General features: G+C 43.1%; 1 protein-coding gene across 1 annotated transcript in view; it reads left to right on the forward strand.

Moving 5' to 3' along the window:
• Nucleotides 1-18,100, forward strand: part of SGIP1 (SH3GL interacting endocytic adaptor 1) — a gene marked incomplete at its 5' end in the record, with an annotated part of 99,305 nt that overhangs the window by 43,834 nt on the left and 37,371 nt on the right. The window contains 7 exons of the mRNA XM_080922129.1: nucleotides 343-394; nucleotides 2,114-2,199; nucleotides 5,224-5,316; nucleotides 8,311-8,385; nucleotides 10,505-10,981; nucleotides 16,663-16,790; nucleotides 17,897-18,023. Coding sequence (XP_080778255.1) covers nucleotides 343-394; nucleotides 2,114-2,199; nucleotides 5,224-5,316; nucleotides 8,311-8,385; nucleotides 10,505-10,981; nucleotides 16,663-16,790; nucleotides 17,897-18,023 — 1,038 coding nt within the window. The remainder of the gene's footprint in view (nucleotides 1-342; nucleotides 395-2,113; nucleotides 2,200-5,223; nucleotides 5,317-8,310; nucleotides 8,386-10,504; nucleotides 10,982-16,662; nucleotides 16,791-17,896; nucleotides 18,024-18,100) is intronic.

The following is an 18,100-nucleotide window of genomic DNA, read 5'->3' on the forward strand; positions in this document are numbered from 1 at the left end:
ATTCCCTCGTGGTAACTGACAACCAGAATCCATCCAAGCAGCAGGCATTTGAAGAATGGTAGGCTATTCCTCTGAGCTCTACAGCATACAGTCTTCCACTGCCAGCTTGTTTATGGTTGTTCTTTGGTTAATGAGGTTTTACAAATGTCAGAGAAATCCTACTACACCTGGCAGACATATGGCTGCCACATTGCCAGGAGAGGGAGTTTGTTTTGCAGTTTCCATGTTAAGTTGGCTATTGATGAGACTTAAATCTTTAAGTGTTCCCAAACATAGCTCATATGACACATCAGAAGAGACTGCTAAGATATACCTAAAAAGGTCCTTTGTCCTGTGTGTCAGGTGAAGAAGTTGCAAGACCCAGGCGTTCCACCCCAACTCCGGAACTTACAAGGTGAGCACGGAAGATACTGTTTGTGTTTTCAACCACGAACTTCTAACTGTTCAGCAAATATCCTCCAGACCTTTGTGAATGAAAGGCCTAACATGTTTGTGAGTTCATATATCCCTAGCATGGACCAAATATGCTATCATTTCTCATACATGCAGCCCAAAAGAGGAAACTATGTAAGTGCCTGCATTTGTCTATAGCAAAATTATGGTATACTCACTGATGAGTAGCCTGAAGTTCTTCATAAACAGGACTTTTAATCTCTGGAGCATTCATCTGAGATACATTATATTGCCCTAAAAAAAGAGAAGTCTGATAGTTGGATATACTTTCATGATGTATTCCAAGTTCTATACCAAAAGAATCTCCTATTTCGTTGTTCCATCTTTTCTCTACAGTTTATTGTATTCCACCTTGGAGTCTTTGAGTGAAGCTTTATATTGCTTACCAAAGTGATCATTAGCTGCATTTCTTTAAAATGTCGACTCTTTGCCATCTCATTTTCTACCAGCCTCTCTCCTTTGCTTTTCAACCTCTACCTGCATGACTCTCACCCAGAAATCATGAGGCTCCCTGGTGGGAATCAGGTCTGGAGAAGGAATGGAAGTAATGGCGCAACACTTGCTCAATCATCAGACTAGATTCACAGTTAAGAGGAAAGATGAGATATTGCAGTACCCTCCCTAAGATGTACTCAGTTTGGGGCATCACTAGCTTTTTAAGAGGGAGGGGGCAAGATGAAACTAGAAGTTGAGGGTCCCGGGCTTTTTCTATTCTAACACAAACTTTTTGGGTACCACTTAAATAGCCTCATGCCCAATTTTCATTAAAACTACAACAAGAAATATGGTGGTGCATTGGTTGGGGTTGCTATTGCTATGATAAAATACCATGACCAAACAGAACTTGAGGAGGAAAAGGTTTAACAGTTCATCAACAAAGGAAGTCAAGGCAAAAATCTGGATACAGGATCTAAAGCAGAGGCAGTGGAGGGATGCTCTTTACTGGTTTGTTCCTCATAGCTTGCTCTGGCTACTTTCTTCCAGCACCCAAGATCACCAGCCCTGGGATGAAACCACTCACAATATGCTGGGCCTCACATCAATTATAAATCAAGAAATGACCCCATAAACCAATCCTATAGAGCCATTTTCTTAATTACGCTTTCTTCTCAAATGACACTAGCTTATGTCAAGTTGACCTAAGAACTGGTCAACGCAAGTAATGACAAGTATAGATGTTTAGGCCAAGCATGTTGGTGCAAACCTGTAGCCCCAGCACACAGGAGGCAATAGCATGGGGACTGTGAGTTAAATTTAAGACAGCCTGTGTTTTATAAGAAACTGTCTCAAAACCATAAAAAGTTCGTGTGACAGAAAGGAGCCTTGTAATAAACCAGCATCTGTAATATGTACTTCTGTGTGTAAAGACTTACCCTTTGACTGCGCTTTCTCCTTTGTTATGTTTCTGATTGCAGTGCACATGAGCCTCTATTAGGAGCACAGGCTGTCATCTCCCGCCATGACTCTTTCTCATGTTACATCTTCATGCTGTACTTTCTAAGCCCAACAGAAGCTTCATATACACGTGTACATGCCTGCACACACAAATGCACATTTGTTTAAACAAGAAAAGTGAGGATTTGTACATGGTTTCAAGTATTAATTTTTGAACCTTCTCTCTGTATATTTTGCTCCCCTCCCAAAAAAAAATGCAATTTAGCAAGAAGCCTCTGGATGACACTCTGGCCCTTGCTCCCCTCTTTGGTCCACCATTAGAATCAGCTTTTGATGAGCAGAAGACGGAAGGTAAGGAACTGCGTGCCTACAGAACTGCTATCCCATTACTTGTCCAAAGCAAACATAGTGAAGTGTATTGTGAATGTGCCATCAGACCATCATGGTGGAACAAAAACTCCGAGGGAAGTATGCTCTCAGTTTAGTTGAAAACATCTATTATTTTAGAATTTGAAATTTTACTTTCAAAAAAGCTAATGACTACCGAATTTACTCCTGAAAATAGGCCAGTAAAAGTGAATGCAGATCTATCCAAACTGGGATAAATACGGTTGGAGAGGTATGGGCGTGAGTGTGGATAGACAGTGGTCTTCTCATCTTCAGGAGCAAAGCTTCTCGGATGCAACCATTGTTTTCCAGCTCATCAGAGCAAGCAGTGTCATGGATAGCACACAGTCCTATGGGCTCAAGACACAGGAAGCTTTGCCAACCATGTAGCAATGATATGAGGGAAATATCTTCATTTCTGTTATTAGTTTGGAGTTACCTACTAAATAAATATTCTACACTTAAGTACTTAAGTCTTTGAAATTAACCATGCCTTTGAAGGGCTATAAATTATACATATGTGTGTGTGTGTGTGTGTGTGTGTGTGTGTGTGTGTGTGTGTACTGATATAAACTATCCTGTTTAAAAGATCTATAATGTGTTTGAATTTTTTTTTACCCAATGCATATATTTCCTATAAATGCCGTGATATTATTGAATGTCATGAAAAATTCTTGACTTAAAAACCCTAAATTAGGGTTAGATATAGCTCCATATTTATGGAAATATGGTTGAGAGCACACATTTCATTTGCAGAGGACCTAAAATCAGTTCCCAGTACTCATATTAAACAGCTCACAACTGCCTGTAACTCCAGCTCCAGGGGATTCTGTCCATTCCTCTTAACTCCAAAGGCCCAGGTATGTGCATTCTCATGTACACGCCTATAGACAGATATACATATACACATAATTTAAAATCTAAAGTGTGTGTGTGTGTGTGTGTGTGTGTGTGTGTGTGTGTGTGTGTGTGTGTGTGTCTAGGCTCCATTAGAGGAATGTCCTTAAGACTTAGCAGTGTTGTGGTGCATGCCTTTAATGACAGCACTTGGGAGTCAGAGGCAGGAAGATCTCTGTGAGTTCATGACCAGCCTGGTCTGCAGAGTGACTTCTAGGACATCTGGAAGCTACATAGTGAGACCCAGTCATGAAAGAAAGAAAATAAACTTACACAGTAAGTAGACAAGTGGACTAAGCTAACATAACATAGATTTCAAAGTGCAGTAATAGAGGTAGAATTTATTTCTTGCTAACAATACAGGTAGCCATAGGGCGGTAGGGTTAGTCTTTAGCCATCAATGGTTACCTTCACCTCTCAGTCCAAGGACTGGCTCCAGCTCAAAAATTCACTGACACCTGTTTCAAGAGCAAACTCTAAACTCTAAACACATCACCTTTAACTAAAGTGCATCTTAGAGAATTTGATGTAATGTGGCCAACTAAAACTCCTTTTTCTGTGAAGACTCATCCTGTAGCAGCCAGTGCTTTCAGTGATGTAGTGAGGCAAACTTATAAAATGCATTCTGAATCCCCTCTCGGGGGCATTACTCTTGTAACCTACAGCCATCCAAACTGTAGCCATGGGGGAGGCTGTCATTTGTATTACTAAGTCATCTATGGTCAGTCTTGTTTCCCATACGTTGTAAGGTAACTGTTGGTTGGAGCTGGTGTGTTGTATTTGAATCTGTCCATTTAAGGCATTCCATGAGCATATAAAAGCATCTCCACTGAAAATGGAAGCATTTTTTAAAATCTAGGTTGCCCCACCACCACACTAAGCCTATGGAAACAATGCTGTTCCCAGCACTCCCTGAATGGAGGCCTATGACAGGCCCTGACATACATCTGGACTCTCTGAGGTGTCTTGCTTGAATGCCCTGCAAAGTTCTGGCATTTGTACCCAGCCCTGTCTTTCTCATCAGCTCAGACAAGATAATCTTACTGCCTCACCCTGATTTTATCATCATTACTGTATGCATTAGACGTAGATAAAATTCAAATATAGAATAGATCGTTTTTAAAGAAGGTATTTTTTATCAAAATACACATTATTTATAGCCCCTCAAAAACACAGTCAATTTTAAAGACTTAAAAACTTAATTGTAGAATTTAGTAGGCAACCCAAAACTGGTGATTTTACACATGAACAGCAGCAAAACAAAGAAGAAAAATAATGTCTTAAATTCAGTGCTAATTTATAGCAATACCTAAGATGTTTCTGCTTCACACATCTAAGGAACTATTCATCTTCTAGTTGCTGGGCAGGAGGGATGGCTCAGTGGTTAGGAGCACTGGCTGTTTTCTCAGATGACCAGGGTTCAATTCACAGCACCTGCATGGTAGCTCACAGCCATCTGTAACTCTGACTCCAGGGTATCCAGTTCTCTCTTCTGGCTGTTCTAAGTGCCAGACGCACACATGGTGCAAAGACATACATGAAGGTAAAACACCCAAACACACAAAATAATGTAATTTCATTTTTGAAAATTGTTCTGCTTCTCTCAAAATGTTCAACAAGCATTGTTAGAATAATTATCCCTCTTCCTGATGATGTAAAGGGTTAAGAGAACTGAACAGTCTTTAAAAATAAGAACTACTGCACAGAATCTAGATATTTTCAACATTTTGGAGGATATTCATAGAACTCACTTCTACACTTTTGGAATAGTCCAGAAATATCTGGAATGTCCTTAGGTGACCAAACAGGAAGAAAATGTAGGTCCTAGTTGGATTTTTGCTTAACTTAGCTCCATGTACACACACACACACACACACACACACACACACACACACACACGGATACTTCTTGCTCCCACACATACCACGCTTCTACTCCTGTCCTCTGATTATGTTAATCATCTGCACAGTCCTAAATTAAACTTCTAGGATGAGTGGATGCATGGGGATCATGTTCTGAAGCTCAACTTTAGTTTAAGTTTTAAACTCTTGTTTGAATGTACCCTGAGAAATTCTATTTTTATGTTTGCAGTTCTTTTAGATCAGCCTGAGATATGGGGTTCAGGCCAACCAATTAATCCAAGCATGGAGTCGCCAAAGCTAGCAAGACCTTTTCCCGCTGGAAGTAAGTTACATGTCTACTCGTCTTGCCCTCTGACTGCATAGTAAAAATTTTAAACAACAACTAGAAGCCTGGGTCCGTAATATTTGGATTTTAAAAGAGGCATTACTATCTAACAGTATTGATTAGGGTTCCTAATCTGGACTAAAATAACAAAATGAATTGGCATCATCCACCTTCAAATAGCCCCTCGTGACATCTTCCATGCTCTGTTGTTCATCCATTCCTCCTGAGTAGCTATATACAAATAAGTTAAGCTGAAGGCACTGGACAATCACACAACACGAGCACTGAACAAGTCCAGATGGGTCTCTTCTTGTCCCAAGTGAACAACAAACTGCACAGGGCAGAAGTACCCAGAGACAGGAAAGCTACCCCCTCTGGAAAGCAAGACAAGCAGGCTTGATATCCGATAGATACTGCAATGAGACCAGGCCACTTGTATGTCAAGGCTGCTGGTTGTAGCCCAGGTGACTATGGCGGGTCCCAAGAGGCCTTGTAAATCCCTTTCCTGTGATGAACTGGACTAGCTGAGCAGGTTCCTCACTAGGTCAAGCCCATGGACTTACAAAGTCTCCACCAGTAGAAGCACACAGCAGGATGTGTGTAGAGGGAACTCCTTGGAATAGCCATGAGAGGAATGGAGTTTAGGGAAAGGTGTCCAGGGAGTTAAGGGGTTCAGAGGGTCTTGTTTATGCAGTGATACTCACCAACTTACTTCTCTAGCCCAGCATCTCCAGGACTTCCTTTCTGGTGTTTAAAATTAACCATAGGAATTAGCCAAGGGGATTCAGAATTAAAGGCTAAAAGGCTATTTGCTGGGAATGTCACTATAAAGCCATAGGATCCAGCTTTTGTAAGCACTGTTTTCCTCAAAATGGTGGGAAAAGCAAGAGTCTGCAGCTTTTCTCGAACCTCTGAACTCTGAAGGGTCTATTAGAGATGGTCTGATAGAGGCATGATCCTGAGTGCTGCTTCTCCATGTACTTGGAATACAATATACAGTACCAATAAAAAGGTCTTGTGGTGAGGGGGTGAACACCTACCTTCTTTTACAGATCAGGATTATCCTAAAACTTATTCCTAGAAAACCCTTCAGTGGCAAGAAAATTTAAAAAGTCATCTTTGGCAATAACACGTTGGAACTGTAGATTCTGCATTAGCACAGCCAAGACCGCTGTTGAGCTAATGGGCATCCTCTATTTGTGCTTGCTTTGTGGTTACAGTGTGAATTCTCCTCTCAGGTGTTAGGCCTTATGGTATCCGGGTATCTGAGTTATGCTAAGGTATCTAGTGATGACCATCTTGACGTTTTATAGACCTGATGATGAGTAAGGAACGGAATCTCTGATTGGCTTCTAACTTCTTAGGGAAGATACTTGTGGAAGAATTTTTGACAGCGCATAGCTGAGGTTAAGAACCACTTATCTGGCTGGAGAGATAATTCAGTGGTTTTAGAACACTTGCTGCTCTTGTAGAAGACCTGGGTTTGGTTCCCAGCACCCCCATGGCTGTTCATAACTCTCTGCAACTCCAACCCCCATAGGATTGGACACACTCTTCTAATTGCCATGGGCACTCACATTGCTACACATGCAAGAAAACAAATACACGCATAAAATAAAATTACTTATCCATGAGCTTTAAGAAAGGTGGGATATAGTATATAATTATACAATATTATATATTGTATTATGTTATAATTATACATCATATAATTTATCAAATTATATATTATATCCTGTCTTTCTATCTTGGAGCATATATATATATATATATATGCTCTTCCTGGGGTGCAAAGAGTGGAGAGGACTAGTCAGGGCTTCCTAACTTTGGGCCCACTTGGAACATCTGATCTCAGGATATGAAAGATGAGTCTACACTTAGGGAGGGCTTATGACAATTGAGTGAACTCTTGAATCTACCAAACACAGCAGATGAGAAAATAACATATATTTTTTAAATGATCATTTACCTATTGGAAGAATAATTCCTAATTTTACCTACAAAATGAGAAATGCTATTCAAAAAGGCAAATTTTGGGATAGGGGCCACAATATTTTGCTTTTATTTAATCTTGGGGTTTTATTTCATAAGAGTAACTATTGGGAATATTTATTCTTTGATATTTATTCTCTGATCCACCTCTCCATTTCTCATTTCCCAAGACCTACTAAGATTGTAAAAAGCATAGTGTTGCAAAGTCTGTCCAGATAAAATGTAGGCGACATTATCCAGGCTGGATTTAAACCCCTCTGTGGAGCCCCCTCAGGACCATTACTGTTTCCCTGATCACACCCTGCAACTTGGAGCTATGTGTGAGCAAGATCCACGTTCAGTCACAATTCCTCCTGAGCGGGGGCCAGTGTTTGCTCGGCACAGTACCCCTGGCTCCTAGTAAAGGAATTGAATTTAACTGTGACTTGATGTTTGTTGAATGAATAGAATGTTGATGTTTACGGCCTTTGGAAGAACTCCTGTGGGCATAAGATAGAGGTGTCCATACATCTGTCTCTTGGTGTTGTAGTCAGGGTCATCTCTGCTGTGTTGAAGCACCATGATCAGAGGCAACCTGGAAAGAAAGAATTTATTTGGCTTATGAGTCCTGAATCACTGTCCACTGAGAAAAGCCAAGGAAGGAACACAGGGTGGAAATCTGGAGGCAGGAGCTGATGTAGAGGCCATGGAGGAATGTTGCTTCCCAGGCTTGCTCAGCCTGCTTTCTTATAGCACCTAAGACCTCCAGCTCAAGGGAGACCCACAAAGAACTGGGCGTTTGCACAACAATTACTAATTAAAAAGAAAAAAAAAAAGCTCTACCTGCAGCCTGCAACCCTGTCTTATGGAGCTGGTTTTTTTTTTTTTTTTTTTTTCAGTTGAGGTTTCCTCTTCTCCAGTGACTCTAACTTGTATCTGGCTGACATAAATGTGTAATGTGTCTTTTACTTTGTTGAATAATTTTATGTGATCGCTGACAGGTGACTTCTTTCTTTGCAGCACCTCCACCTTTGCCTCCAAAAACAGTACCAGCCACCCCGCCTCGAACAGGCTCCCCCTTACCAGTCGCAACAGGTAAACTAGCCTCTTTACCGTTCTGAAATGATGTGACAAACACAGCCATGGCCTTGGACTGCAACGCGCCCTTGACGATGGAAAGTGCAGGCTGTGCTAAAAACACACCGTATTGGTGTTGAATTTCAATTTCACTGCAAGTTATGCTGACTTATGTAAAGTACACGCTCGGTCTCCATGGGAACCCACAAGCTCAGTTCTTCTTCAGTGTAGTTTTATGTGATGAGGGCTGCACAGGTTATAGAGCAAAATAGCCACAAGACAAGAAGTCAGCTGTTTGGTTTGCTCCGTGTCTGACTGCACTGTCTCTCATTTGAATGATCTGGAAACGAAGCATGCTTTGCATCTTTCAAGTCTTTAAGCCTTTTGTTAGAACTAACACATATGAATGCTTAGTGTTTAAAACCTTTGGTGGGCCCCAGGATGAGCAGGATACTGTTGGAGGGGTTATTGTCCCCATTGGCCCTTCACATGTTTAGTTATTTTATTATAAAAGCCGGGGTAATCATTATAAAATATGGCAAGGGTTTGCTGTAACTATTTTATTCATATCATTTCCGAGGCTCCGCTTTTCCTTCCGATAAAAATCAATACTATGCATTCATGCAATTTATAATCTGCCAGGTCTTATTGGACAAGCAATTCAGAAATGGTGACGGTGATTTTATTTACCTGGGCCCTAGAATGTGGCTCTTTATCACCTTTGGAGCCCTGTGGCGGTTTTATGCTTGACTGTCTCTGCGGCCTGGTGACTTTGATAGAGACAGAGCAGGGTATTGGTCAGAAAAGCAGAGAGTTAGACACAGTCATTTATTAAATTTATACTGCCTCAAGCCCAATAGAGAGTCATCCAAACCATCATAAACAAGGTATTTGCCAGTTCAGCTGTTTGGAGACCCTGTGTTTCCACATAAATTGTGACAGCAACAAAATTATAACTTAGCGCCAGCCGTGCACAATGCTGCCCCATTCGTCTGTGGCTGTGGACCTTGGATTTACTCCTTCCCAAACAGAAATATGGAAAGACCAAGCCAGTGCTTATAGCCCATGAGTCATTTACAAGTAAAATGACGCCTGGCCGTGCCTTCCAGCTATTTAGGTAACTACTTCTAATTGGAATAGCCTCATTATTGTTTAAAAGAAAGAAAAAAGGACTATTCCAGATTGTAAATATATAATATTTTATACTTCACTGAGGAAGTTCTTAATTTTCTGTATCGATGCCTACTGAAAAGAATATGCTGCTAATTTTTAAGCAAAATGACACTTTCTGCATCACACTTGAGAGAGATAACTTGTAGTCACGACTAGTTTGTTAACAAGCTCGGCTTTGTGAGAAAAAAAATTCTAAAGATGTTTGTTGGTGGTTTTCTCCTCTGTTAAGCAGGTACCCATATAACAATAATCCGTAGCAAATGCCTTGTTGTGCGCCTCTGTGCGTGTTGTGTATGGAGTGTGGTGTGTGTGTTTGTGCATATTCGTGTGGGGTTATCGTCTTAAGTACACTTTTTGTGTTTCTGATATATTTAAAGTAAATCTATAGCTAAATGTGATGTCCTGTTGTGTTTTGCTTTCTGTCTTTTCAGTTAGCAGAGACTATGGTTAGTTCCACCAAACATTCTGTGTAAATCCCTAGACTTGAGACACTTTGTAAAGATGAGGATGGCTTTCAGAGCTCAACTCTTTGTGGACAGCAATATGTGTGTTCAGCAGACTAGTTTTTCAGAAGTGCCCTCCGTCCCTTTGGGTAGCTGCCCTTCCAGGGCCTAAAGGTCTCTGTGACGCTCATACTATCTTTTTAAAATGATCGCTGCTGCCCCACTTGAGAGGAGTTTCTTGCTCAGCATTTTAAACAATGAGGAGGTGGCTGACCGGTCACCTCACAAAGGAGTGAACAGTAGCACAGGAATATGACGCTCGTGTACTGAAGCAAGCTCTCCCTGCCCCTCGCCTGTCGGTGCTTAATTTGATAAGGGTATTTTTACACCACGAAGGTGTAAAATTTGAGGCACCTTACAAGGTGAAATATGTCTGCTAAGCGTTGCCTCCTCCCTCCTTCTAGCCCCTATACAGATAATAGTAAGTTAATAAAATTTAAAATCAACTACTTTAACCACAGGAAATGACCAGGCAGCCACAGAGACCAAAATTGAGAAAGTACCATCCATGAGTGACCTGGACAGCATTTTTGGGCCAGTGTTGTCCCCCAAGTCTGTTGCTGTTAGCACTGAAGAGAAGTGGGTCCATTTTTCTGATGCATCCCCGGAACATGTTACTCCAGAGTTGACCCCACCAGCTGCATCAGACATCCCAGCTGACTCCCCAGCTCCAGGCCCACCTGGCCCCCCAGGCTCTGCAGGTCCCCCAGGGTCTCCTGGTCCTCGTCATATACCGTCTCCGCTCAATTTAGAAGAAGTCCAGAAGAAAGTCGCTGAGCAGACCTTCATTAAAGATGATTACTTAGAAACGCTCTCATCTCCTAAAGAGAGTGGGTTGGGACAGAGAGCAACTCCACCTCCCCCACCACCACCCACCTACAGGACTGTGGTTTCGTCCCCCGGACCTGGCTCGGGCAGTGGTACGGGGACCACCAGTGGTATGTCTTACTGTTTGAGTGTGCTTCGTGTGCTGGGGAATGGCCGTGGCTGCTACGATGTGAGAACGACACCCTTCTCCTGCCTGGCAACTGGCTGTAGGGCTTCTGCCGTTCCTCCTTTGGTCTGGTGTCCTGTGGCCCTGTGGCATGTTCTAGTCCATTGAATGCTCCAGTTGAGTCCAAGCCTGTGAATGTGTCCTGTCCTGCACTTCCAGCCCTGGGAGTGCCCTGACTTGTACCCTACAGTTAGGAGGTATGGAGGGGTTTGTTTGTTTGTTTTTGTTTTTGTTTTTTTTTTTTTATAAAGAAAGATGTGATGTCACTGTTCAGAATTCCAGAAAGTTCTAGAAGGATAGATATCACAGCAAGTAGATTGCAGGTTAAATGTCTTTTTTCCCCCCCCCCCTTTTGGTCAGATGCCTCACAGGGGCCCTACAGTTTATATGTCAAAGTGTGGGGAAGAGATACTTGAGAACAACCATTGGATGAATTATTATGTCTCCCTTGTACCTGAGCCTCATGGCCAGACATCAGAGCTGGACAATCATCCGGCCAGCATGCCAGCTCTAGGGTAGTGATACACAGTGGTGGGATTTGGGATGCAAACTCCGCTGTTGAATTTCTTTCTCTTATTCTCTCTCTTTCATTCTTATTCGAAGCTGTATTTTTGTGCTTTCTGATTATAAAACAGTAGGAACACTTGCCATGTACACAAAGAAAATACCAGCATTTTTCCATACCATTCACCCCACTGCACAGTCCTCAGTACCCACTTTCTCTGTATTTGGGCTCAGTCTCAGCACATCCCAGGAGGTAGTGAGTGCACTTTGATATTAGCCTGGAAAGAGGCCACCAAGTGTGAAAGACTTCAGTCTAGAATGAGACAATCTAGAAGAGACAGGGGGGGAAGGGCATTGGCCTCTATCTTAATTCAGACACTGCTGCGTCTTTCCATCTGGGCATGCTCTGTGTCTACAAATACACCTGTGATTTGCAAAGTGACAGGTTATCTGAGTGGACATCTGAGTGGACGAGATTAACCATATGCTCAGCCCAGCTCCCCTAACAAGAAACTATGCATCACTTAAGAGCAGTAAACAGAAGCAGCCAGTTTCTTTGTCGTAAGAACCTTAAGAGCTTTTTATTGTCCAGTAATAATAACAACTACAGTCTCCAGTCCTAAACTCCTTATCTCGACCTCACAATGACCAACTGTCTTCAGTAGAAAAATATCCCCCATTTTACAGATGTCAAAACGGTTTACACAGCCAGCAGTATAAGACTTAGCATTTGGACCTTTGGGTTGCTGAAATCCAGCCCTGAGTTGTTTATAACTACTGTGTCCTTTAGGTTCTTCCAAAGAGCCACAAAATAGACTGAATGCATGCTACTACTGACACCCACCTGCACTGCACTATGAGCTCCTGAATATTCTCAAAGACCCCATACTGTGCTTCTCTCTTGGGAATAGAAGGCTAGAGCAGCCACTCCGTACAGACATCATTTCTAAGGTCTTGTCTAAGATACAAAGCTGCATGCTTACCTGCAAAGAGAGTAAACAGTCTCTTGAACAACAACCCTGAAGAAGTTAGCTGTCCATTTCACAGAGGACTGTTCCTCCATCATTTCCTGAGTTGCTCTTGTTCCTGGTCTAGGTCCTTAGGGTTATGAAAGGATATTTCAAAAAAGAGTCATCATTAGCCAATGATGAGCCGTCATGACTCCTCAAAGCAAATGTTTTTAATGGGGGAAGGGCGGTTGCTGTGCAGGTATGCTCCCCTTACCGGAACCTGCCATATTTAAGCTAGTTGGCCACTGATCTGGTGAAGAGAAGAGCTTTTCTTTCTGTTCAGGGATCTTTGAGAGTTTGGTTACTATTTCAGTGATTACCTCCCATGCCCCTTACATGAACTGATTTTTAAAATGTTACCAGTAGAGACTATTAATTCTTGCTAAGTGAGCTAGAGAAAGCTACGTTCACTTGCATTAAGAGATTGGATTTATAAGTAGAAATCTGAACTAGTGAAACCCTCGAATAAATAAAACTGTATGCCATTATCTCCTTAATTAAGTCCCAGTTAATTCATGACTCCATCTTGTATTGGTGGGAATGTAGACAAACAGGCCAAAATGAAAATTTAGTAAACAGTAAGGTGTTTGAATTCTGTTCTTTGTGACACATCCTGGCATGGTCAGCTTTTCCTAAACATCTCAAAGTGTGCTTAACCACATCCAGTATGCACCCATCACAGGTGTCTGCTGATGACCATGTGTAGACCCCACCCACAGCACAACTCAGGAGAGTTACTTGCTTCTGAAACAGTTGGCACCCAATAATTTGCTCCAATAGCCTTAACTTCTTTTAAGCAAAAAAAAAAAAAAAAAATTCCTAAGCCTCACATAGAGGATAGCTTCACTGAAGTTCAGATGCTTATTCCTGGCACCTGTGTGGTGTTCTGGAAGCATTCTGCTGACCTTCGGCAAATCACACACACACACACACACACACACACATGCACACGCACACGCACATGCACGAACACGCACATGCACGCACAGAATAACTTTGAGTACCTAGAGTTGTTTCTTAGAGTTATTGTTGCTGTGATGAAACACCATGGTGAAAAGAAACTTGATGAGGAAAGAATTCATTTCACTTACATGTCCTGAAGGAAACCTAGGCAAGAACTCAAACTGGGTAGAAACCTGGAGACAAGATGATACAGGAGGCATGGAGGAATGCTCCATACTGTCTTCCTACCCATGGCTTGCTCATCTTGCTCTTGTATAGAATCTAGAAGAACCACTGGCCCACGGTATTATCCTGCAGAGTGGGCAGAGTCCTACTTACAAACCTTATGAGTAGCAGAGCTTGAATCTGCTAAAGATCTGTTGGAGTCCATGACCACTGCCTCTGCCTGTTACATCAGCTGCCTCCACTGCCCCCAACCCCATCCAAACAGACACATAGGAAGAGACACAGCACACACACACACACACACACACACACACACACACACACGTGGTCTTCAGAAACAGGTTGAGAGCAGCAAATGGGCCAGGATCGTGTGAAGGTTGGCAACATCCATAGCACAACTTACGTCTTAACAGTGGACTGCCCGGTGTTTATCACATTATCCTTCTCGGGAGTAGACCTTAATTAAGGGTAAAGTGAAAGGATGGTTAAAAACCAGAGAGGGTGGAGCTATGCAAATATGCTCCTGCAGCCATAACACCTGAACCCAGTGAGCAATGTCCTAGAAACAACTGCAGCACTGGTTCAGTTATTAGATACTCATCAGGTCCCGCACGTCCCCGGCTAAGTCTTGTGTGTCTGGCCAGTAGGAATTAGGTTCTGTACATTCCTGTGCTCTCTATCAACCCTATTGCTTTCATAAGAATAATGTGACTTAAGTCAAGAGTCTATAAAGGAAAAGGGAAACAATTAACTTTTCAACTAATAACATTTTTCTCCTACTTTTGGCTATACCTGCATCAAAAGACATGTCTTTACCAGCATGTGCAGTATCAATTGCCTTGTGTTAGATAGCATCTTAGAGTTTACCAAACGCAGAAGCTCTTTCAGTGTGAGTTGTTATAAGTACCTTGTAAGACAGAACATGTATAACTTTTGGAGACACAAAAGCTGAGTCTCAGAGAGGCAAAGATCCCACTCATTGCTGAGAAAAAGGTATCAGGGCCAGAACTCAGCCTTTTCACCCAGTCATATTGACCTGAGGACCGTCCCAGTCTAAGCATTATTCAAAGGGAGTCTTAAATTTCTCTTCTGAAGCTTATGTTTGCCTGAGCTCACCTCAGACTATAGACACATGAAAAGACATTTTGGAACACTCCCATAGCAAAAGATAGTCCTAAGGCTAGATGGAACACCCATCCCCCCCCCAAAAAAAACCTTCCATGAAAACTTTCTACAAAGCTCTACTGTTTAAGAACATATGTCTATCTCTACACTGCTGCTGCTTCTGTCTTCTAAAACTATGTTAGGCATAACACCTACTTAGTATGAAAGAGCACACTTTGTTTTTAAAGAGAATATTTACAAACTACTGGGACCATTTAGATTTAAAAAGATGTGTGCAAGATATCAAGGTGCCAGAGGAAAGTAGATTGGATGCAAAATGAAGCAGTCCATAGTCTGTCTGAGGCTTCAGGAGACGCACACCATTTGGTCTTTGTGCTCACACGCCACTAAAAGGATGTCAGTCTTCACTGAGATGCTAAGAGGGCCTATTCTCGAGGATAAGCGTGAGGATAATGCCTCATAGGGAAAACTCTAGCGTAGATCCTGCCAACCGCAGCAAGAGTAGAATGAATGTGTACAGTTGTTGGCAGGGGACTTGTGTGAGGGTGTAGAGGAGGGTTAGTAACAGTGTCTGCACACTTAGGAGGTGTAATCAGTGCAGAGACAAGATTCCACCCTTTAAACGAGAGAAGCAAGACCTGCTCCCAGAAGCTCTCTTGAGATGGAAAATGATTCTGAGATAGATTTTGGTTCTCAGATCCTAAGTTCTTTGAGAATCTCAAAATCTGGACTGAGGTGCTGGTCTAAGACTCTGGTGGTATTGGGTTTTTATTGATTATTTATGTTTTGCTATGTAAAGAGAGCGGGTGGAGAAGGTTGGAGGATACGGAGGTGGGGGCGGGTGGATGTGGAGTCAACTGGTAAGACGGGGCATATGGAAGTGGTGGGAGGGAGTGCGGAGGTGGGAGTGTGGAGGGAGCTAGGGAAGGAATTTGGAGGCAGAGGAGTGTTTTTCTAAAGGAAGATTTCCTGGAATTTCCTTGGCATGAGTTTCCAGCCTGCTATTTCTAACCCAGTGACTGTTCTGAACAAGAACTGTATGAACATCGATTTCTCCTCCTACGGTTTGGGGCCAGGTAGTTCTCCATGCATCCCGGACTTCTGACCGAAGATAGGCAGGCCCCTGACTGCCAAGTCGGTGTGCATGCAAGCTTCTGTGTGTCACCTGTGTTTCATACGCTTGTCATGGACAGCCAGAAAAGTAAATCCAACATACATTTCAAAAACCACCAGAGACAATCAGTAACAGCCCCTACTTAACAGGGCCCTGGAGACAGCCCTTTCAAAGTACTTGCTGTGTTTCCATTATAAAGATTGGACACTCAAAGGACTCGTGTCCTTTATTCACCACACGTACGTGGGCTAGGGATGATGTTAGCACTCGGAGTTAACATACACTCGATTGAGTAATTTTCTTACCTGTGTTTACAAAAGGAAAAAAATCTAATGTGGGAAAAGAATTCCCCTTCCTTCATGTTTAAACCTCCATTTTCAACATGGACATAAGTACTAACCGTAAACCAAAACCAAGAAAATGTATCCTAAGTCCTGTGTGTACGTTATCAAAATGAAGCACCTCTCCTGGCTAGCCAAGAGTCGCCAGAGTCCACCTTCCATCAAGGATTTGCCTTTCACTGGGTGTCACATGACAACACAGTCCCAAGCTTCAGCTTCCCGCCATCATAGTTCAGCTGAGGAACTTTTTTTTTTATTGAAAGAAAAAGAAATGTGCTGTGCTAAAGGTTTAGCATAGTAACTGCAAAGAAAAAGGGGGAAAAAATCGCATCCGTGCCAGACGTACTGCCGCATTCTGGCTGCCGGTGTTTCCTGCTGCTTCTAACGCCCGTGTGTTTTCCAGGTACATCCTCTCCTGCTCGGCCAGCCACCCCGTTAGTTCCTTGCAGCAGCACCACTCCGCCTCCGCCTCCTCCTCGGCCTCCGTCCCGGCCAAAGCTACCTCCAGGAAAGCCTGGAGTTGGAGATGTGGTATGTTCCTCCCTGCCTTAGTTTGCTCAGAATGAGATCCCTAAGTCCCTTAACACGAACCATCTCAACTTCAGGTCTAAGCATTCCAGCACTTACACACGTGACCATCACAAGGGCCAGGCTTTAACACGGTAGGAATTGGGTGCCTGGGCTGTCAGCTCTGAGGCGGCAGCTGGAGGCAAGCACGGATAGTCAGTCATGTGAATCTTCAGAGAGAAAGAGGGGATTCTTTTTACAGTAATTGTAGTTACGTTCCCATGGTGGGTTGTTGCCACGCCAGCCCCACGCATCCAAATGTACACGGGGTGCACTTCTTGCAAACCCACAGTTTGCCTTTCTCTCTGGAACGCAGCTGAGTCGCAGCGAGAAGGAAAACAGCGTACAAAATTAGCTTAGAATCAACAGGTAAGATAGTCACTGGACGCAGTAACTAGCATCCTAATTTTGAAAGCCATTCCAAGTTAGGCTCCTCTAGTGGCGAATCCTGGCAGATCCGCCATCTAAACCGGGGCCTCTTAGCTACATTTGTCCTCCAAACTCTCCCTGTCCAAAATCAAGTCATCTTTTCCAGCCTCCTCTCGTCCCCTCCCTGACCCGGAAGTCCTGCCTACTCCTTGCCCAGTGATTGGTCCTCTTTATTCATCAGGTGAAGGTTCTATCACAGGAGTGCACAAATTTAGGTCCTGAGGCACCTGTAGACAGCGCGTGTGAGCCAGAGTGCCTCTGAGCTCACAAGCTGGGGCTTATGACTTCTCCCCTAGATCCAGCACACTGGCTCTGTATTAATCCAGTCCCATCCCTTGAAACTGGTGCCACTGCTTTCAAGAACCTGGGTTTTCATACCAACGGCTGAGAGCCGATAAAGATACAGAAACCAGGCTTGGCAGAGTGGCTCCGTGATGTTGGCACTGGCTGCCAAGTCCTGATTTCAATCTCTGTGGCCCACTTGGGAAAAACAAGTTGCCATTTGACCTTCATGTATACTCTGTGACATGCACACACAACTGGACACAAAATAAATAAAGCGCAATAAACATTTTTAAAGACTGAAACAAAGTATGACTGCTGCCTGTGTCTAACTTTCCTCTCTTTTCTTCTTCCTACAGTCCAGACCTTTTAGCCCACCCATACACTCCTCCAGCCCTCCTCCGATAGCACCCTTAGCCCGGGCTGAAAGCACGTCTTCAATATCATCAACTAACTCATTGAGCGCAGCCACCACCCCCACAGTTGGTAAAATGATCTTTCTCTTTCTGTGTGTTTGTGGTTGTTGACTGGCTGTCCTTCACGATCTGAGCTCCCCAAGGCCC

This window comes from Micromys minutus (genome assembly GCF_963924665.1).
Source record: "Micromys minutus genome assembly, chromosome: 9".
Classification (NCBI taxonomy): Eukaryota; Metazoa; Chordata; class Mammalia; order Rodentia; family Muridae; genus Micromys; species Micromys minutus.